Source organism: Ruditapes philippinarum, unplaced genomic scaffold, assembly GCF_026571515.1.
Source record: "Ruditapes philippinarum isolate M1 unplaced genomic scaffold, ASM2657151v2 ctg2717_1_1_1_1, whole genome shotgun sequence".
Lineage (NCBI taxonomy): Eukaryota > Metazoa > Mollusca > Bivalvia > Venerida > Veneridae > Ruditapes > Ruditapes philippinarum.
Window position 1 is genome coordinate 64,285 of NW_026851933.1, and position 22,634 is coordinate 86,918.

Consider the following 22,634-nt stretch of genomic DNA (forward strand, 5'->3'; position numbering starts at 1 on the left):
ACTTGACAAAAAAGACAAGTTATTCTATTTTTAGACCAAACATCACTATAAATAGCTCTAGGGACGCTGTTTTGAAGAAGTGATATGATGCACTTTTCCAAGATAAAATTACTGAAATACTTGGTTTGAAACAACACAGAATTGTTTTTCCACCAAGAAATAAAAGCTGAAGGCTGCTTTAATCATTTCATGAAATACCAAATGTTTAGTCTAAAATATTTAACAATAGATACTTAATAAAAATCTTATAAATATTTGTTCATTTTCTATATATCCCTTACATTCATAATGGACTGTTCCAAATTCAAAACAGGACAAGTTCATTACACAAAATTGGTAGTGAAACTCAGAAAATAATATAAAGTTGAAATTAAAAGATAATGACAATAAATAGAAATTCAAAACTTTAATTTTTGCAAAGCAAACATAATAATGCAATACCTTCAAAGTCTTCTACAAATAAATAAAATTTTATAATGTTAAATGAACAAAAAAATTATTACTCTGGATTTTTTCCTTCATTCCTTTTAATATTGATCTAATGTCCTCATATAGATAAGAGTCCAGTTTACCAAGTTAGATTTGTTTGGTTGGTTGTAAAGCCGATTAAAACACATTTTTGGTCATATCTTGGCAGTCGTGAAACCTTACCAGCATGTCATGATAACTTACCAGTAATTACCTAGTTAAAGACTTTTAAATAACAAACATTTATAATTTTGAACAAAAATTAAAATCATCTATATTTGTCAAATTGACAAATTTAAGTACTTCCTTGTTTTAGTAACATATCAAGATTATGTTTTCATTTTTTCTCAAAATTTCTAAAATATAAACTTTAAAATAACGTTTTAATAAATTATTATTCTAGCTCTAATGGTAAGGGATAAATCCCATTCAAATGTGTTCCTGAATGTGTTTTATTTTTTCGACATAGCAACATCTCTGTAGAGATCAATGCAGTCTGAAAAACTGAATGTCAAGAAATTTTTTATTTTAGATAAAAAGACATACCATCAGAATCTACAGGATCATCTGCATCTTCTGTATTGTTCACAACTGTCCGGACATAACTTTAACATTTGTTAAGGAGTTCTTGTTAATAAATTAAATACTACAAAATTACAAGAAAATACAACTTCAGTCAACATTAACAACAGCTTTTAGAAGATTATATATCATCAAGAACACATGCCTCAATAAAATAAAATACAACCTCAGACTACATCTGGGCATGGATTTTTGGCTAATGTTTATGCTAACACCCATAAAACCAAGTCTAAATCTAAAACTTTGTAAGATTTTCTTTTGATGCATTTCCATCATTTTATTACAAATTGATATATTTGTGAGAAAAGTATTACAGCAAATACTGATAATTGTATACAGCAGTCAAATAATATCACAAACATTGACAAAAATATTTTGATACTTTTTTGAGTAAGAAAAAATTCTCCAAACTACATTCAAAATTTTTTTTTTTTATCTCTCCGATCAATTCACATAATTATAAGTAAGTTATTTCTGCTGCCACGAATAGCAGCACATTTCCTTTCTGCATTTTGTAAATACATTTTTGTCATATCTTGACAGTCACTCCACCTAACTGGCTTTCCTGCATAAGTAACCAGTAATTACCAATTTTTCAAAATTATTCCTCATCCAATCAGCCACTCCTGTATTACAAATCCAAGTCTTACCTATTAAGCTAAGCCAACTGACGGTTCAAAATGTACAAAGTAAAATTACATCAAATTTGTTTATAAGCTGCAACAGCACCAACTCTATTCACAATACACTGTTATATTAACAAAATCTTCCAGAATATGGTGAAAAAGGATACAAATCAGAACTCAATGTGAATATACTCCAGACAGGTTGTAGAATCTGTCCAATCCATTGTGACATCAGTTTTGGGAAACTTTTTACTAATGTAGTGATAGCCTGTTGATATATAAAAACAACTATATTCACAAGAAACAAGGTCAGAATGTTCAATTACTTATGCACTGTTGGCACTACAAGTGTAGAAATTTGTTGCAGCATTAATTTGCTATTAACATTTATCATAAATGAAGGATATTGAATGAGTGTAGGTTTAATACTAAATTTATTGAACGAGTTGAATAAAATCATATTATGCGAGTCTCTGGTGAGCATAATATTGTTTTATTCAACGAGTTCAATAAATTTAGTATTAAATCTACACGAATATAATATTCTATTTATCACAGATATAAAACTAGAAATGTGTCCATAGGACACGGATGCCCCCACACGCCACTGTTCTGTCAATCTTATGACTCTAGGTCAAATATTTTTTGGACTACATGTGCCACAAGTTGAAAACTAAAAATCAACAAAGGGCCATAATTCTGTTAAATTTGGTCACAGCAAAAATTCCTTCCTTTACTACCATCTACACATTAAGGTTGTAAATCCCTGGAAGTTAAAGCAAAATCTGCCATCCGGTTTAAGAGGAGTTGCATTCACAAAATTTCTACATAGTATATAATGAAAAAATCAACAAAGGGCCATAATTCTGTTAAATTTGGTTGCAGCAAAAATTCCTTCCTTTACTGCCATCTACACATTAAGGTTGTTCATCCCTGGAATTTTAAGCAAAATTTGCCATCCGGTTTAAGAGGAGTTGCATTCACAAAATTTCTACATAGTATATAGTGAAAAAATCAACAAAGGGCCATAATTCTGTAAAATTTGGTCGCAGAAAAAATTCCTTCCTTAACTACCATCTACACCTTAAGGTTGTTTATCCCTGTAAGTTTAAGCAAATCTGCCATCCGGTTTAAGAGGAGTTGCATTCACAAAATTTCTACATAGTATATAGTGAAAAAATCAACAAAGGGCCATAATTCTGTTAAATTTGGTCGCAGCAAAAATCCCTTCCTTTACTACCATCTACACATTAAGGTTGTTCATCCCTGTAAGTTTAAGCAAAATCTGCCATCCGGTTTAACCCATTACTTCATGAGCATTTTGTGAAAAATGGCTGTTTTCATTGAAAAGTCTCCCGTTACAAGTTCAAATTGCTATAATACTATAAAAACTGCTTCAACACTAATCAAACTTGGCACAAATGTTGACTGGACCATTGCCCTTGCAACAACATGCTCAGGCTTTAATTTTCTGTTACCATGGCAACGAGGGGACATCTCAAAATTGCCAAAAATCACTATTTTGCGTTGATTTTTTCCACCAAAATTGATTTCAAAGTGCTGCAACTTCTCAATGGATTGAGATAGAGTCAAATGCTTTTCAGCGTTGGTTACACGTTACCTTATGATCAATCTGGGGTCATTTACAGCCTCTCACAAGTCCAAAATTTTCTTGGCGATGAGGGGGACTCCGCCCCCCTTCAAAGCCCCCAAACAGAAAGGGGCACATCCCCCTTCTGTATCTTTTGGTTGGGGGGCCGCGCCGAAAAAGAGGTCACTTTTTTTAACAACATTTCTCAAACAAAAACAAGTGTTTGGGGCCTAAATAAGGCATTTTTTCATCATTTGAGACAACAAAAGGGGGGGGGGGGTGAAAAAGGCGTTAAAAGGCGTGTATATGAAGTAATGGAGTAATGGGTTAAGAGGAGTTGACGTCACGTCAAAGTGTTATTACACGTGTGTAATATCGTTTTTATAAAATGGCTTTATTACACTCCTGCACCACCGTTTATGTGATAATAGTCTTTTCATCATTTCTATTTGATTGTGTCTTGGTAAAGTTGCATTTAGCAACAGTTTTATCAGTATATCCATCATACATCAAGCATTCCTGGATTCTGTATCTAAATCAACCTAATTTTCAGCAAATAATTGCCAGCTTTTCCAAATAAATCATTAGAAAGAGGGTTGGACAAAAGGCAATACACACAAACTGATGTCATGTGATCATTTTTAAGATCACATTCATTTAAGATCATATTAACTCTCTATTTCATTGACAACCAACTAGACAAGCTATATATTTCCATATATGGGTCAGTGATTTTTTTCATTTTACCCCTTAACTCTGAGCATTATTTCAGAAACAAACAGGCACAAATACAGAAGCAAAGATCTTGCTAAATTTTTCAGTTTATCAAGAAATTTAGTTTTAATCTTACCTTCATAATTTCCATCTTCAGTCCACTATCAGAGGAAGGTCCATCTGGTACAAGCAGTGCCTCCACAAATGCTTGTGTAAACTGAGGTATCACAGGAAACAACAACTGCTTGGCTAAACCCTAAACATATAATGCACAGTTTGTTTTTGCTACTTTAAAAATCTAAAAAATGCTGATCAAGACTATAATCTTGCTCTCTACTTAGGGTTATTCAATTTCTTACTTAATTGCTGTAAAACCATTAAATGTCAGACTCAGAGAGGCATTGTTACAATTTTGAGCCACACCGACAGTGTGAAGGTCATGCAGTGACTTTCCATGAGGTATCTGTGTAGAACCAGTGACATTCCATAAGCTAGCTGATAATTTTCTCTAATGAAAGAATTCAAAGTCTCTGGCTGAACAGAAATCCCCAAAGGTGAATGGTACTTATGAAAGGAATACACCAATAATGAAACTGCAAGTCTGTCTGTAAGGCTGAATATTCCCACCAGACTCAAATTGCTTGCTATCGAAAACATCCTTTAAATTACATTTCAGCATTTGAAAAGTACTTCACATCATTTTTATGTGTTATTTATAGGATCAAAGCAATATTTTAACCGGTGCAATAATAAAGTTGAGCTAAACTAGGAATGTGTCCATAGCACACAGATGCCCCTACATTCCAATGTTATTTCACTTTTCAGTCTGACAGCCTGTAAGCATAAACTATATGTCCCTTACACCCCCCCCCCACCCAAAAGTGGAGCCATAAAACCACCCCAAAGTGGGGCCATAACACTTATGATGATGTGACCCTAAAGGAGACAATGATGCTTTGTTGATTTATATATAAATGTAGTCTTGGGACTGACAGGCTTGTAAGCATATATATATGCCCCTTACACCCCCACCACAAAGTGGGGGCATAAAACTTATCATTATGTGACCCAAAAGAAGACACTGATGCTTGGCTGATTAAGATAGATATATATAAATGTAGTATAAATAGCTTACCTTTTGTAATTCTGACATTGTAGCAATCATACCAGCACATATGTTGAAAATATTAACAGCTCTTGACCTTGTTCTGATACTGAAAACCTGTCAAATGTTAAACAACAAGTTTTTAAACTTGTGCCAATAATAAGCAAGTGATTTAACAAACACAGCCTTGATAGCTTTTAAATTGAATGTGCATTCCTTTTAAGATTCGGTTTTAACTTTAAGGTTTTGGTTTTAACTTGATTATGATGAAAGATTGAAACTTATTTTAACAACTCTCCAGTCTGCTTTCAGGAACCAATCAGTGCTGGTATCAAGTTGTAACATTTACTGCACAGACAACCTATACATTTACATACATATCCAATTATTTTCAGATAATAAAATACCTCATGCTGTAGGAATATTTTGTACATTTCTGGCAGTATCACTGGTGCCACATGAACCATTTGTGTATCTGTCACATCTTGAGTAAATTCTGAAAAATATAAAATATGTACAACATTACCTTTGTTAAAACTATTACTACGGATATGTCTTAAACTAAATATACTAATTGTTACATAAAACAGATTTGAGCCGCGTCACGACAAAACCAACATAATGGGTTTGCGACCAGCATGGATCCAGACCAGCCTGCGCATCCGCGCAGTCTGATCAGGATCCATGCTGTTCGCTTACAGACCCTATAACAAGTAGAGAAACTGATAGCGAACAGCATGGATCCTGATCAGACTGCGCCGATGCGCAGGCTGGTCTGGATCCATGCTGGTCGCAAACGCACTATGTTGGTTTTGTCGTGACGCGGCTCATTTTAAATACCTAAAACTCTTATACTGACCAATAAGTGTTATAGTCAGTCTCATCAGACTAATACAGGCTGGCCTGATCTGATCCTGGTGGTTCAGGCCGACCTCAGTAATTACTACTTGTAGTTACTGTTGTAAACAACAGAAAATTTCACAAAATCATAAAACCTTAATCATAGCAAAAAGTTTCTAGAAACAGAAAACTAAAAATATATTTATTGCATTGAATATAAATGGAATTTCTTATATACATTACAACAGAACACAAAAGTAAAATACAACATAAAAGTACATTTCCATACCTGCTAAAACACGCATAGCTCCATGTACAGCATTTGTATCTCCACTCGTAAGAGCTTGCATGAGGATTTGAAACAGGTCGGGCCATGCTTCCGGCCAATCCCAGTGGGCAATAGCCGACACGGCATATGCAACACTAGAACGGACTTTACTAATTGCCTCTTTTAAGCCAACCGGTAAAATCTTTCTGATCTGCTCTTTTGACTACATTACAGACAGAATATACAATTTAAATAATTTTAAATTTTGGCTATAAGATAAACAATCAATTAAGTAAAAGAATATAAAAATCACCATTTTATTTTTTAACAGGACTTCTTTTACATTAAATAACAGAGGCCTATAAAAGGCCTCAAGATTCCCAATTGAAATAATCTTTAAGATCATGCACTATTCCCAAAAATCTTAAATAACACCAAGTCTTCACTTTCTAAAATTAGTAATTTAAGTAATAATTTTAATTTAATTTAATTTTAATAATTTTTCTCATATAACATGAGAGAAAAACTCTTGTCAAGAATTTATCTTTAACCCTTACCAAGCAAAATATCTTAAATGGACTTGTCCATTTTTCAATCTAGACACAACCATTCATCAGTTTTATGGAAAACTTAAAAAATATGTAGTATAATGAATAGCCAACAGTGTAGACTATAATCAGACTGCACTCTATGCTGGTGGTATCTAAAGGAAGTACTGACAAAGACCTTTTAAGAGTCACAATTGATACAACATACCGCGGTTGGAGTCTCTGGTGCTCTGAACTTCTCAGAATGTATGCACCAATGTACTTCTACATACTGCTTCAATAGCACAGAGGCCAACTGTCTAATTGCAAGTGGTCCATTAGGATCCACTGTAAGTTCAGCCAAATGAACACCAAATTCTGAAAAAAATAAAATTTATTTCTGTAAACATAACTAGTTCATTTTCTAAAATACAAATTACAATGAAATCTAAAATTGATATAAAGCTCACAATATAAATCTGTCCAATAATAATCTTTATAAGGTGTGTATGAGGCAGATAATTCTTTCCATAGAGCTTCTAATCAAGTAACAAGTTGAATACATAGGTCTTTCATGTAACCATTTTTATATCAAAATGTGCATGAATTTTTATCAAAGACATAATTTCATGAAAAAATAAATGTAAACAACAGGGATGTGGGACAACTATGCCCTACTTGGAAGACTTTGGACTTCTAGGTGGCAGACAAGTAGATTTTCATGTAGCAGTGAATTTCGAAGCCAGAAAAAATGCGAAATGCCAAAATCCTATTCCTACTTGATTAGGCGTGTTTAGTTTTTCCCCCAATTGTTTAATCCCCATTTACAATGTTTTAAAATGTGCCAATACACAATAGTATGATATTTCATCGCATGCAACACCTCTTGCAACTATTGGAAAACTCAGCGATTTGTCGTATTCAGCAACCAAACAGTGCTATAGCATTAGTAGCCTGGAACCCTGTTGTATCGATCTAGTTACTCATAAATCACTTCTTATTTAAAAGAAATAAAACTTCCCTGAATCTTCATTGTGAATAATTTATTTTGATCCTTTTTTATAGCATTTACATGGCAAATATCACTGATATACAGTCTTTAGCTTTGAATATACAGAATGAGATATTGGCAGCCATTTCAAACAGGTTTATAAAATTAGATCACGCCATTAAATTGATGCATTGAGAGAATTGCCTAGAAAGTCTAAATATGGAAAGCCTGAACCATCATTATGAAAGATTTTTTGTCATTTAGAAACAAATACCTCTTTTTATGTCACGTCAACATAAATTTAGGAACTTTTAACAAACAGTAAATGTAAATTTAAGGGTAACGAAACATGTTTTTGATAATTTTTACGAAAAAAAAAAAAAAAAAAAGCAAAAGTTTGGTGCGACACTGTTGTTAATGTAAACAATCAGTAGGCGTTGCATTTTGCAAAATACCACGAGATTTGTAAAAAGATCGATACAATGAATAGCTCAATACAATTGGGTTCCAGTATAAATAATGCTCAGAAAGATAGTCGCGCAATCTAATTGTTTCGGTACAAATTCAACAAAAAAACTGGCTCCGAAAAACAATAATTCGGACACAGTTGTCATGTTTGCAAATATGTTCCACAAACCTTGCAAAGTAATAACACGTAGCCTGGACCCAGTTGTATAGATCTATTTACCCATAAATCACAACTGCATTTAAAAAATTCAAATCTCCCTGAATATTTAATTTGTATCATTTATTTTGATCCTTTTGCCATAATATTTACATGGCAAACATCACTGATATATAGTTTTTAGCTTTGGAATATACGGATATTTACAGACATGTCAAACAGGTTGAAGAATTAGGTCACGCCATTATATCGATGCATTGTGAGAATCGCTCTGTTAGCCAAAGTTTGGGAAGCATTAACGGGCAGCACGAAATACCCAAATACACCCAAATATACCCAAATATTGCCCAAATATACCCAAATATTGCCTAAATATACCCAAATATTGCCCATTTATACTAAAACTAAATGTTTTATACTAAAAAAGTGCTGTTTTAATCATGAATACAATATACACTTTCACTAAGATATAATCAAACATACCCAAATATACATTTTCTTATCATTGTGTTTTGAACCAAAATACAGTATATGTACTCTATTAAAGCTATTTTTTAATAACATGGACATTCTTCTTCTGTATGATATGAAATTTCAACAAATTTACACCTTAAAAATGTAAGTGTAGACAACAAATATATCTTGAATTTAAATTGCAAGTACATTCATAAAGAACCTATATTGTAGATAAGCAAATGTCACAATTTTATTTTCTTACAACATCTTAACTGCCCATTTCAACGGAATGAATGAAAGTTATAGCAGGCTAATTCATATTATTTTATAAATATTGATTTATTTCTCATTATTATCTATATTTTATACAAACAAAAATAAATACTGCTATATTTGGGTATATTTGGGCAATATTTGGGTATATTTGGGTATTTCGTGCCGCCGAGCATTAACCATCTTTATCAGGTCTAGGATTTCATGATATTTATGGACTGTCCGTAAATTTATAGACAGTCTAGAAATTTAAAGATTTTTCAATCCATAAATTTACAGATATTCAATGTGAAATTTGCTGTTTTTAGTTTTACAATAAAATCCGCAGCTAAAGACAAGTTGTTTTATTGATTGTTTATATTTACAAAGGTAATGGGGTTGGTTTCATCTTTGTATGATGATTTTGAAATTTTTGTTAAAAGTGAAAATTGAAAGTCATCAAACTGTTCTGAATCTTAGCAAACTGTTACATTTAATCATATAATACCTAACCTTATTCATTTTAACCGGCGGTTTTAAATTTCAATGCAACTTCTACTATTTTCTTACTTAATGTCTGTAAATTTACAGATAAGAAAATCTGTAAAATTATGGATTGTCCAAAAATTTACAGACTGTCCGTAATTATGATGAAATCCTAGACCTGTTTATGTTAGATATTTCAGTCAATTAATAACATAGATGTCTGTTTTAAAATGTCAGCATAAATTTAGGAACTTTTAACAGACAGTAAATGTACTTTTAATAGTGAGCTCGACGAGCTGGCCCGAAGGGCCTGCTCGCAAAGCGAGCTTTACGGTAACGCGAGTACCTGCTAAGTGATGGTTTTGAAAACTTTCGTCCAAAGTACCGAATTGGACACATCGCAACCTTTCGAATTTAAAGATAACGATAAAAACTGAGGAATTCTGACTGAAAACGGATGTGTAGACTTGTCACCCGCGCACGTCTATGGGAACCATAATTGGACAGGGAACCAGAACAACGGAAGCTGTGTATAAAAAATGAAAATCCAAGGCGCCATTTTGTTTGAAATCTGATAAATAAAAACAATTTTTTGTCAAATTTTGTTGTGAAAACTATCTAGAATGAAAGAAAATGGTCGAACTAAGAAAATGAATCCGAACACCAATATCTTTTATTCAGTCGTTAACGCTGTACAGACGTTTAAAGTATTGTTTACGTGACGTCACAATGTAGAGCCAAACAGCACGTGCAAAACAAACAAATCAAGTACGCTACTTTAATGTCGCAAACGTTTTAAGTTTTACAGTTATTTCACTTTAAATAATCTTTATTTCGCTTGAAAAATTATAGAGTGAAATAAAATAAAACAAAGTTTTATCAACGTTTTAAAAACTCGTTATTTATTTCACGACAGGGGCGGAGCCATATTTAACCAGTACGTGTGACGTCACACGCACTCGTTACTGCATTTGAATAAAAATGAGCGATTATTTCATACTATTTCACGCAAAAAGTACATCGAGCTCGCTTTGAGGCTTTGCCTTTTTCATATTAAGAACACATTATCTATAAGTCTATTTATTATCTACAACGTCTTACGGTATCCTCAGATATTCAGTTCTCGATATAATGGAATTCCCGATAGAATAAATAATCGCGTGTTTTTTTTCACGAGTTTGACGTCATTTGACAAGGAAACCTCCAAGTCAACACTGTGTATTCAGCTGCTTCAATAAAAACTGTTTTCACGGTAAAAATGTTCAGGATAAAGGTAAACTTACTCTTTTATTTACAAATCATCAATTTTATACAGTTTTCACTAATGCTTTTTTTCTGTTTTATACAATCCTCCATTTTAATTTATCTGCAAGCCTCTGACAGCAGCCGATGGATGACGCAAGCAAATCAACATTAGTTCTAAAAATAGACCAAGTGATACGTCACTAGCACCTGTCAAAAAAATAAAATACGGAAGCAAATCAGGGCCATAGATCTTATTAATTGCAATAGTTAAATACAGACTGGACATAATCTGTATTGAATCTAAGTTGATGTAATCTAATAAAGGAAATGAACACATTTTTGTTATTTATTCATGTTTAATATATGTGGTATTCAAAATAAGCCAAAATATGCATTAAAAGAGTGTTTATTCTGGTTCATTTCAGCTTACTCAACCTGCAGATAGGTCAAGACTACGGCTATGGTCACCAACTGCTATGACATCATCTTATAAAATGGTGAAAGATGAAGGAATTCCAGTATATAGAGCTGCAAAGCTAAATGGAGTTCCTCTTACTACTTTGAGAGACCGGGTTGATAATAGAATATCAATTGATTGTGTCAAATCAGGACCCTGCCCTGTGCTTTCTTTAGATGAAGAAGCTAAATTGTGTGAACACTTAAAAGATCTTGCTTCTGTTGGATATGGTTACACGAGGGCTGAAGTAGTCAATTTAGCCTCTGATTATGCTGTTTCTTTAGGCAAGAGGAAAGATGATCAGCCATTCACTCTTAATTGGTTTTATAACTTCATAAAAAGGTGGCCAGAACTTAATGTTGTCCGTCCTTCAAGTCTGTCTGAACAACGTGCTAAATGTGCCAGTGAAGAATCTGTCACTAAATACTTTAATGAACTTGAAAGAATTTTACGTAAATATGATTTATTTGACAAACCGCACCTTATCTATAACATTGATGAAAAGGGAATAAATACTGAATATAAACCCCCTAGTGTTGTTAGTGGAAAAGATTGTAAGGCACAAGTTATCATGTCTGAGCGTGGTAAAACTGTCACTATAATAGGGGCTGGCAATGCAGCTGGAATGCAAATCCCTCCATATTTTGTTTTCCCTGGTGTCCGAATGTTAGATGGTCTCTTGGAAGGAAAAAGTCCAGGTGCTGATGGTATCATGACACCAAGTGGTTGGTCAAATAGTGTTGTTTTTAAAGATTATTTGCAAAATCATTTTATGAAGTTTTGCCAGGGAAGATCAGATGACACAATTCTTATACTGTATGATGGTCATCGTAGTCACATATCAGTAGATCTTGTTGAATGGGCTAAACAGCAAAATATTGTTCTGTTTGTCTTGCCACCACACACCTCTCATATCCTCCAGCCTATGGACATTGGATGTTTTGGTCCCCTGCAACTGAAATATGCTCAAGAAAGTTCTAAATTTGCTAGAACACATCACAGAGTTGTCACTCGTTATGATGTCTGCTCACTTGCTTGCAAGGCGTACTCATTTGCTCTAAGTCCTTTAAATTTACAAGCTTCTTTCAATAAGGCAGGCATTTATCCATTCAAGAACTCGTCCTCTATGGTTGAACTTTTAAAAAGTAAAATCAAACCATCTGAACTTTACATAGTTGATGATGAAGTGACAGCATCAGGAGATCACAAAAAATCTGAAACAGCAGAAAATAACTTTTTTGATAAGAAAGGTGGTGATGTACATATAAAAATCATGAAGAAAAAACGTAAAAGCATTAATAGTATTGTTGGTGGAAAAGCATTGGAAGGTGAAACTGTAGAAAAAATGAAAAAATACATTGATGAAAGTAACAGTAAAATTAGTACAAATGATCCTAAAAAGAAAAAAACTAAAACTCCTAAGAACAAAAAGAATTCAGCCACCAGCTTCAATCTTCAAATAAATGATAAACAAAAGCCAGGTCCATCCAAACAAAACATTGAACTTTCTGAAAAATCAGACCTCTCTGATAGTGAAAATGAATCAGAAATACCTGATGAAGATAAGTGTTGCCAATGTCATCAATATTATGTAGACAAGCATTCCCATGGTGCAATAGAATTCACCCACTGGGCACAGTGTGATAATGCTACTTGTTCCCATTGGGTTCACCTTAAATACTGCTCTCCAGTCCGTGTTGTGAGAAAGAATACAGTGTTCTACTGCAACTGTTGTTTATAGCATGTCAACACTGGGCCACCATACTTAATACAGCCTCGTTTTGAGATTTATCTCGAGTTATCGAGAATTCAAGACGCCATTTTGGAAATCCTTTTTTGACAGTTGTTATATTTTTTGAAAATATTTTTTATTCGTTATTTCATTGATTGTTAACAATTAAAAAACTTAAAGAGAATATATTTATGTATTCAATGATGTATTTAGAATAAAGGTGAGTCTTTTTTCCATTTGTTGTTTTTGCATTTTATTGTTACATTATCGAGAACCGAATATTTCAGGATACTGGAAACATGTTTTTGATCATTTTACTGTACAAAAAAAAATGCCAAAGATTTTCGTGACACTGTTATAAATGTTAAGTTTCTCCACGGGCAAGTGGGAAAAATCCACACCCTTAACATACATACATGCTTATTAATTTAGAAACGGTGTGTTTGTATAGGTCTTGTCTTTCAAACACCTGCTTATTATTAGATAATGGGTGGGGTAACTCTCGAGGTTATCTTTATAAAATTCTGTCACTATGTCAACAGTTACCTTCGGTAACTTCTAACGCTTTCACTTGTTCTTCACCATTGATTCTAGTTTTGTGGTCAGGGGAAAGAATGGCTGTAAGGCTTTCAATTAAAGCTTCTTTCAATGTCTGGTTATGTCCCGGCAACGTGACTCCCGCCATCTTTGACAGATAATTACGCGGGAAATGTTTACATATTTGTTTCGAATTTTTCAATTTTAATTTTCTTTCCTTTGATACTGTAATAGATCTTTTAGGTGACATTATTAATTTCTTTTTTTAAACCACATAATGATTATTCATTTATTTTTACCAATAGTTATATTTATACGAATTTATTATACTATCTTTACATGACACATAATTTCCGGATTTGACAACAACTTCCGGGAGATACCGGCTACATTATTAAAAGTTTGTTGAATTATCCGTGTGAATCCTCATCAGACACGTAAATATGATGAAAATAAAACGCTTTGTATTTATTTTCATTGCTTTGTCAGTTGTTTGCAATAGTGCAATTGCGAGGCAAGATGCTATTAACAATGATTTGACTGTATCCGAAGCAGACAGAAAAATTGATACTGCAACCCATCTTGTCAAGATTGTCACAACTGTTACCATTGAAAACGGAGGAAAGTCGTCCACAGGGTACTTTTTAGTGCCAGTTGACAATTCTCTCAAGAACTACCTGTCATACTTTGGAGCATCAGTAAGTAATGGAGACAATCAAGTTAATTATTGTTTATCTTACAAGGAACTGAGGATGCATTCACCTTTGTCTTTGACTTTGTTCATCCATTATTTCATCCGTTAGATCATATGTCAAAATACATGTGGGGACCTTGACAGCTCCTCGAAAGTGATGCCAGCAGAAAACCGTGAGCAGTAAAATCAGTGGGTGTTGACCATTTCTGTACAATTTTTAAAACCCTAATTCTTTATATTAGAGCTAAAATGTTTCACTGCTGACAATTATAATTAGTGCATGCAGGAAATGAAATGATTGTATAAATTAAAAACTGCAGTCTTACTAAAAACTGCATTTGTTTTGTAGATTAAAGGTGATGGAGATGAGAAGCCAACTCCCCTTACAGTTGCACAAACCACAGTATCTGGCCAAAGGTAAAGTTTCAGCTCTGACATCTCAAGATAGGTATTCTAGAACATGGGCATAGACTTGGACAAGCTTTTTATTGTGTTGTTGGCTTGTTGCTGTGACATAGTACAAAATCAGTTTTAAAATTGTTAGATTATCTATGTTTTTCTTATTGAGTATTTTTGTAATGGTTGAGTGCTCACCCATCTTCATAGAATCATAATTTAAGTACAACCTCTGATAATTGCATCAAATGTCAATTCTTGGCCAAGTTGTAAAGAGTGTTGTTACTTCTTTGGTATATTTTCAAATCCTAGCCATGGCAGAAATATATGATGCATTGCACCTTTCTGCTTTTGTTAAATGGGGGCACATCTGGTGATGCCTTCCTTTTGGAATTTGTGTTGAAACCAATTTAAAACCAAAATTGTTTCTAATTTATTACCAACATAGATGCTGATTTGGAAAAAAATTCATACAGCATCATAAATTATGATTTGGTTGAGTGCACACCCAACTCCTTAACAACCTCGAATGAACTGGGTCAGGAAATTGATTGTTTACTCAGTGGTCTAGGACATTGTTACTTAGTTTAAGAGCGGAGTGTAGATTTTGAAGCTCTGTAAAAAAATTTGATGCACTTTTGTATCTCTCTGTTATTAACTGGGATGTTCATAATATAAAAGGGTATTATTGAAACAGAATGTCACATGTAAAGTTTGTCAAAAAAATTTTATTTGGTTGTGTTTGATGTAATGTATTTAAAACCGTTTTTATCATTACAGTGACAAACAATTTTGGAGAGTCAACTTCCCAAAAGCTTTGGAAACTGGAAAGTCCATTACACTCAACGTGAATTCTGTTTACGCCCATGCACTGACCCCATTCCCACGTCAGGTGACACAGGCCGAGAAACAGTATGTGGTGTTCACTGGGAATTTGTATGTTTTCTTGCCTTACAAAGTCAAAACCCAAACAACAACTGTGACAACAGCCTCAAGTACTATTGAATCATACACCAAAACAAAACCAGTTTCTCAGAGTGAAAGTACCATCACTTACGGACCATATGAAAACAAAGAAGCATTTTCTGAGGTACATACTAATGCTAAATTTTGAATGTAGATATATTTAAATGTTGCTATGTTAATTGTGTGCGTTAAGTACTACTTAAGTTGTTCAAAAGAAGAAAAAAATTGCTGTTCGAAGGGATGAAGCTTAGTTGCTCTTACTTTACATGTCAATGTCAAAGTCATTTATGTTGAGTACCATTTGTAATGTTACAGGCTGAATTGAGAGTGCATTCTGAAAACAACACACCATTCCTGACCATCACCAGTATGGAACGTGTCATTGAGGTATCACACTGGGGTAACATTGCTGTGGAGGAACACATTGAGATCAGACACTCCGGGGCAGAATTGAAAGGTCCATTCTCTAGATATGACTACCAGAGACAGGCTGAGGGAGCATCAGTAAAATCATTCAAGGTAAATTAAAAAAATATCCGGGATTCATATCGTTGATCAGAGTATGACCAATGAAGGGTTTGGGGGTAGTAGTTTTACTAGCAATTTATATCATTGTGAAAGTAATTTATTAAACAGATGTTTTTCCATTTAAATAATTAAATAAGTAAGTGTAATCAATTAAGTTATACAACATTTAGAAATGAGTGTTTTAGAAGGTTATTATGTTTTTGGGGTGCAGGGTGGGGGGTCAATTATTAAATCATATAATTATGAGGTTCAAGTTATATTGATCTAAGAAATTTTAGCTGGTGTTTTAAATATGACGTCTAATGTTATTCTGTGTGTGTGTGTACAAAGTAGAGTAATTTTGACTTCTTGAAATTTCTAAAATAACATTTTGAAAGTTTATAGTGTAATTGTGTGAATGTATTTTGTTTGTTTATTTAGACAATCTTGCCAGCTGCAGCCAGAGATGTTTATTACCGTGACGAGATAGGAAACATTTCCACAAGTGCTATGAGAGAAATGGAAGATATGGTCGAGGTTGAGCTTCGTCCAAGATTCCCACTCTTTGGTGGTTGGAAGACCAAATACACTATTGGATACAATGTTCCAAGCTACCAGTATCTTTTCAACAGTGGTAAGAAATGTTATTGTCGAATATAATGTCAATTATTTTTATGAAATGGGAGGTTCTTTACTCTTTACTAAAAAAAAATCTTGTCTTGTTTGAACATTGTCAAAATTTACCTAAAGAAGCATACAAATTAAACATGTTATAGTTGGTTCGGTTTTCAAGAAATGGCATTATCAGTTATCTTTGCGCATTTTATTGAGTTTAACATTTTTATCAAAGTTTTAATAAATTTTGATTATTAAGCTTTTATAGTTCTTGCTCTAAATGTGGTATATTTGATGTGTTTACAATATCAGTATATTATTTGAATTACAGGTGACAACTATGCATTAAAGATGAGATTTGTGGATCACATCTATGATGATGTTGTTATTGACCAGATCACATTCAAAATTATCTTGCCTGAAGGAGCCTCGTAAGTGAAACTTTTTATCCTCTTTTTCACTAAGTTGAAAGTAACAAACTTGATTGGTAAAGGAAGACCCCATATTGTTGCCTTAGTGCAATAATGGAATAAGTCCTTCTAAATTAAATAGCACTTAACAAGTTATTGCACTAAGGTGACAAATTATAATGTCCCTTTCACAATTCCAGGCATATACAGGGTTTTAATTGTTAACAGATGGACAATCCATATCATCGGTTGAAATTCTGTTAAAATCTTTTGTATTTGCAGCAAGTAGATCTAAATATTCCCCTTGGCCAAATTGGTTGTTTTCATTGGCACATCAGTTGCCTCAGATAAAATGAAAACCCTGATATACATTCACCTGGGGAGAACCAACACCCTGTCAGCAAGCTACTAAAAATTAGTATGCTATGAAATGAAAATACTCAAATAACTATTCTACTTTTTACATACATGCATTGGTTGTAAAACTTTTATGTTACAGCTTGATATTGTCAGTAAATTTCCATGTGAATGAAAGTAGGAATTTACACCTGTTGAAAATAGGTAGAAATATCTGGTTTGCTTTATCATACATTGGCAAAGTAATAGGCAATAATTTTTCAGTAGCCAGCATTTCTCTGGCCTTGGCTGACGGAGAACATCGCAAAGGCTAAAATTACAATTTAAGTACACCATGAAATGTCTCTAGCAAAAAATAAGGCTATTGAAAGTAATTTTGCAAGAACGGTTGGTTTAGATTGTACAATTAGCTAGGTAAAAATCTTCTGTAATGAATTGCTACTCTTTTAAGTAACATTATGATGTTTGTTAATACAGAAAGACTGAGTTGAAGACGCCTTTTAGTGTACAGAAGGGAGATAATGGTTTGCACTATACTTACCTGGATACTGTTGGTCGGCCAGTCATTGTTGCCTACAAAAACAACCTAGTCGAAGAACATATCCAGGACTTTGAGGTATGAAACAAAATATTTGTGTGTTAAAACTGGACATATGTCTTTTGCTTTGATAGCAAAATAAAAGTTTAAATGCAAGCAAATTGCTTTGAAATTAATTAAATGCCTGATATTTTGACCTATCAATCTTGTCATAAAGATCTGATTTTGGTAACAAATTGTGAAATTAAATTATTGTAAGAGATATTTTATGGTCCATTGTGTTGGGCATATAAGTATCAATATCAAATTTTGTCTTATTTTCACACTTTACATTCTGTATTGCATATCAAATGTAGCATTTGATGGTTAGAAACAATAGTTTAAAAAAAAGATCCAAAAAGAACATCAAATTCTGTGCTTTATAAGGAAGAAAAAGCATTTCAAGTTTGTTTCAGAATTTATAAACATTTATATATAATACAACTTCAATTGTTTGTTTTTTTTCCAGCTTCACTACAACTTCCAGAAATTACGTTTGCTACAGGAGCCATTGTTGGTTGTTGGTGCATTCTATCTCCTGTTTTGTCTTGTTATTATTTATGTCAGAATGGACTTCTCTATCACCAAGGTATATATTTATGTATAGATATTAACATATTACAGTGACTAAGAAAAGACTTGGAATCTTGCAGTGAGTCACTTCTATACTACTGTTTTCTGTTACCATGAGAAAATTTGAAAAGGCAAAGAGAAAACATAGGTTTTTATAGTGATTGTGTTATTTTAGCTAACAATTTTTAAACAGCTTAGGATTAAATTTCTGAAATGATTAGGAAAGACATTTGTGAAGTGACCTGTGTAATAATAATTATTTGTAGAAATCGAGGTTGTTACAATGTAAAGACAAAAGTTTTGACATTTGTTTTCCAGGACGAGGCTAAGGAAAGTAAAATGCGTGTTGCTAGTCTAGTCGAGGAAGTGCAGAGTGCCCAGGACAAGCGTAGCGCCCTCTATCAGAGCTATGATGATGCAATTGACAAGTTCAAGGCTGGGAAGGACCATAGTAACTTCATGTCTCAGCGGAAGAAAATAGATGGCGATTATAAGCAACTAACTAGTCAAATACAGAACCTGCAAGGTCAACTGAAATCTGAGGGCTCGGATCTTGGTGAAAAGGTTTGAAAGATTTAAAATACTTTTGTAATGATAATTTGATTTCAAAGTTATATTGTACTGTTTTCATATCCTTTACTTATTTTGGATAATTAAACAAGGAAACTACACGAAATTGCCTAAATTACAAGTATGATAAAAACTTTTAAAAAAAAGTACTGACTTAATTGCAAACTAGTACAGACCCTGCTCAAATGGCAGAGATGTGCTGGCTGATCTTAGTTTGCACTGGTCATGTGTATATTCTATGGCAACCAGAGGGCTGAGAGTTAAGTTACAGTGATCCACATATCTTCAGGATTGTGGGTTATGTGTAGTAAAAGTTAAATTTACTTAAATCTGTGATAAAAAGTAAGTGATTAACCCAAAAGTTAATGTAGAATTGTCCCACTGTTACAGGTTGCCGAATTGAACCGATTGGACCATCAGTACAAAGAGCAAATCAGTCTGCAGATCACATACGCCGAGAAACTTGTGGCGAACAAGTTCAGTAAACAGCAGTACCTTGACAATGAAAAGTCTATAACAGAAAAGCGTGGCGAACTGTATAAGAAAATGGATGAACTTTCATCTAGTTTACAATAATGGAATTGAAATGCAACATTCATTGTTTTATTTGTTTCGTACAGTGTAGTATAACTTGAAAAAAATTGTTATTTGTGCTTTGTATTTCCCTTATTTAAGCAGGGCTGGCAAAATTTGATTTTGGATTTCTTGTTTGTTTTTATCTGAAGCATTTCTTGTCCATATGATATTTATAAAGTAAATTATTGAAAATTTCCACTTGTCTGTACACCTTGGCAATATGGACAATAGATTTTGCCACCCCTGTTAAGTAGAACTTTCAAATGGAAAGCACAGAGTTTCTTTGAGTTACTATTCCATGTATGGTTATGTAAAAACGCTGACATGTGGTAAATTCTAAGAAACATTGATTAAAGTAAAAAACCTAGTGTTAAGGTATAGATTACCTAGTCATTAAAAGACAGACTTTTGTGATGTTGCTGTAACATTTAATTTTACTTTGCATCGCCAGTGCACTGCTTAGGTTAGGGAATATTTGTACAAGAAGGAACCAAAGTTTTTGGCTTTTTAGGTAATTATTTATATTCCATGTTCTTTGTTTTTCATGTCTCTTTAAATAAAAAGAAGTTTTGTAAGGTAAACTTAAATGAATGTTGCATTTCTTATCCATTCTAGGTACATAGAATATTTCAATTTTATAAGCCAAATATTGTGCAGAATGTACCACTGTTGATGTACATGTATGTATGTTGTAAATTTTGTTTTACTGCTGATATAATGATAATTAAGGATTAAATCCTTATTTGGTAACACTAAACACTTGCATGAATTAATGTGAAATTTTAAAAGATACGCCTATTTTATAGTGTGCGAGGACTAAATGCATTATTTTTGTTGGAAAATTTAGAGAAAATTAAGCAAATATTGCATAAGTACTTAAATATTTTCATGTTATGTTTTTCTTTGAACTGGATTGCTTGATATTTTGTAATAAAGATGTGTGTATTAACAGTGGTAGCAAATAAAAAACAGCTAAGTAAGTTTCTGGTTGAGTTATTACTTGTTGATATTAATATATAATGATATATGTTCATAAGTTTCATGTCTGAGAGAAACTTCAGTCTCCATTTGAAGCTTTCATGAAATTACGAAAACAAAACAGAAGTAAATAGAGGAAGCCTAGTAGTTAACATTTCTGCTTCTCAACACTGATGCTTTGCATAGTTCCGCAGCCATGACATCTTGCATAACCCTGGCACTGGTAATCGCAGTGGTTCAATATGGCCTTTAAGTTTTCATCACAATTTGGCTAAGTAGGACTTGCAGCAAATGTGGTTCCTTTTTTGTGGTCAATGTCATTGTAATGAAAATATTAAATTGAAAAGCAGTGGATGCTCCTTTGTCAATGCGCATAAGCCTTCTAATAATGGCAAATTGATGACCTTGACTGACCTGTGTGTGCCCTTATTCATCCCAAAAAAAGGGAACCACCAAAAATACAAGGAAGAAGCCTGTTAAATACTAAAGACCTCGGTCGATAAATGAAGGCTGTAAGAGCAAAAGAGAAAGATTCTATTAGCACCCATAACAACACCCATTCTAAGAAGACCACCCAAGGTATGGTCATACTTAATACAAATGGGATTGGCTGTTGTTGAGCTTATGTGCAACAAGCATTATTATAAAGGGAGATAATTAAAACAGACAAAGTAGCTGGACTAATTTCTGCCACCTTGATCACTGTTTAATTCAAATTCTTTCAATATTTTTGTTGTAGAGATAAAATTAATAAGAATTCTAAAGGGAGATAATTCAAAAACTTAATATAGTGATTCTTTCACTAGCAAAGTTTATTCTTTTGATGGAAGGATGGACAATGCAGCAACTATGTTATTCTTTTGCGAACCATAAAAATCTTGATTAATTCCACTTCAATAAATGAAACATACTGCACACAATAATAGTTGCCTTGCCTTGATAATGGTACCCTTGGTAGAACCCTAGATCTATTTTATTGGTTAGGTTTAAAGCTACACTGACACCCAACTTTCCAGTTTTATTGGTGGAGGAAAACCTGACAAGAACCATCAAACATCTGTAATCTAGATGGAAGCTTACTCAAATGAAAAAATCACAAGTTCTGTCTAGGATTCAGACCTACTACAGTAAGGGTGAAGTGGTTCAAAGATGGTGTCCTAAATAATTGACCATGGAGGCCGAAACCACCAATATACACATTCATTTTTCTGGCAATTTGATGTTTTCAAAAAATGCATTCCAAGATGTAAAAGCATTTTAATAATTATATGATACTATGAACCTCAGTACAAATATTTATAATCTTTGCTAAAAAGAAACCGGGCACTATATTTGTCATTTTAATTCAGTATGTGAATTTAAACTTAGGAGCATTTAGTCCAATACCAATGGTATATCAAAACAGACAAGAGCACTGCTAGGTGGAGCATTATATGCCTGAAAGTGTTGTTTTTTTGTTTTTTTTAGTAAGGATGAAGCATTTGTAAGACATGGGAAAATTAAATAAAGTATTACCTCCTTCAAAATGCAATCCTCCTTTATAGCTGAAGAACCTTCATATATATACAGTTGCTGTTTCTAAAGCACCACCATCAAGTTGTTATCTTGTAAGTAAAAATGCTTCGACGGATGGAAATATTGGACATGGCTGTTCATCCTATAAAATTTTACAGCTGTAGGATGATTAATACTTTAGTTATTGAGCGGAAACTGTTTTCAGTTTTAAGGTTATAGTGACCTTGACCTTTGGCCTTGTGACCCCAAAATCAATAGGGGTCTTCTACCCAATATGGACAATCATCCTATTAAGTTTGAATATTGTGGGACAAATGGAACTTAATTTATGTTCTGGAAACTGCTTTCAGTTTTAAGGGAATAGTGACTTTGACCTTGTGACCCCAAAATCAATAGGG

The 22,634-nt window shown here is 33.3% G+C and overlaps 2 protein-coding genes across 2 annotated transcripts in view; one reads left to right on the top strand and one right to left on the bottom strand.

The window, feature by feature from the left end:
- LOC132743315 (importin-9-like) overlaps nt 1-13,695 on the bottom strand; it is a 61,219-nt gene extending 47,524 nt beyond the window's left edge. The window contains exons 1-8 of the mRNA XM_060731854.1: nt 13,512-13,695; nt 6,951-7,099; nt 6,216-6,417; nt 5,494-5,582; nt 5,117-5,203; nt 4,118-4,237; nt 1,844-1,944; nt 1,015-1,073 (exon numbers count right to left, since the gene is read on the bottom strand). Coding sequence (XP_060587837.1) covers nt 1,015-1,073; nt 1,844-1,944; nt 4,118-4,237; nt 5,117-5,203; nt 5,494-5,582; nt 6,216-6,417; nt 6,951-7,099; nt 13,512-13,650 — 946 coding nt within the window. The 5' untranslated portion in view covers nt 13,651-13,695. The remainder of the gene's footprint in view (nt 1-1,014; nt 1,074-1,843; nt 1,945-4,117; nt 4,238-5,116; nt 5,204-5,493; nt 5,583-6,215; nt 6,418-6,950; nt 7,100-13,511) is intronic.
- Nucleotides 13,696-13,842: 147 nt separating this feature from the next.
- Nucleotides 13,843-20,306, top strand: LOC132743326 (dolichyl-diphosphooligosaccharide--protein glycosyltransferase subunit 1-like). Its single transcript, XM_060731863.1, has 10 exons — nt 13,843-14,200; nt 14,546-14,613; nt 15,373-15,682; nt 15,874-16,077; nt 16,507-16,699; nt 17,012-17,111; nt 17,925-18,063; nt 18,494-18,613; nt 18,916-19,161; nt 19,558-20,306. The coding sequence occupies exons 1-10, from the start codon at nt 13,946-13,948 to the stop codon at nt 19,741-19,743; spliced, it is 1,821 nt and encodes a 606-aa protein (XP_060587846.1). The 5' UTR covers nt 13,843-13,945; the 3' UTR covers nt 19,744-20,306.
- Nucleotides 20,307-22,634: the final 2,328 nt, after the last annotated feature.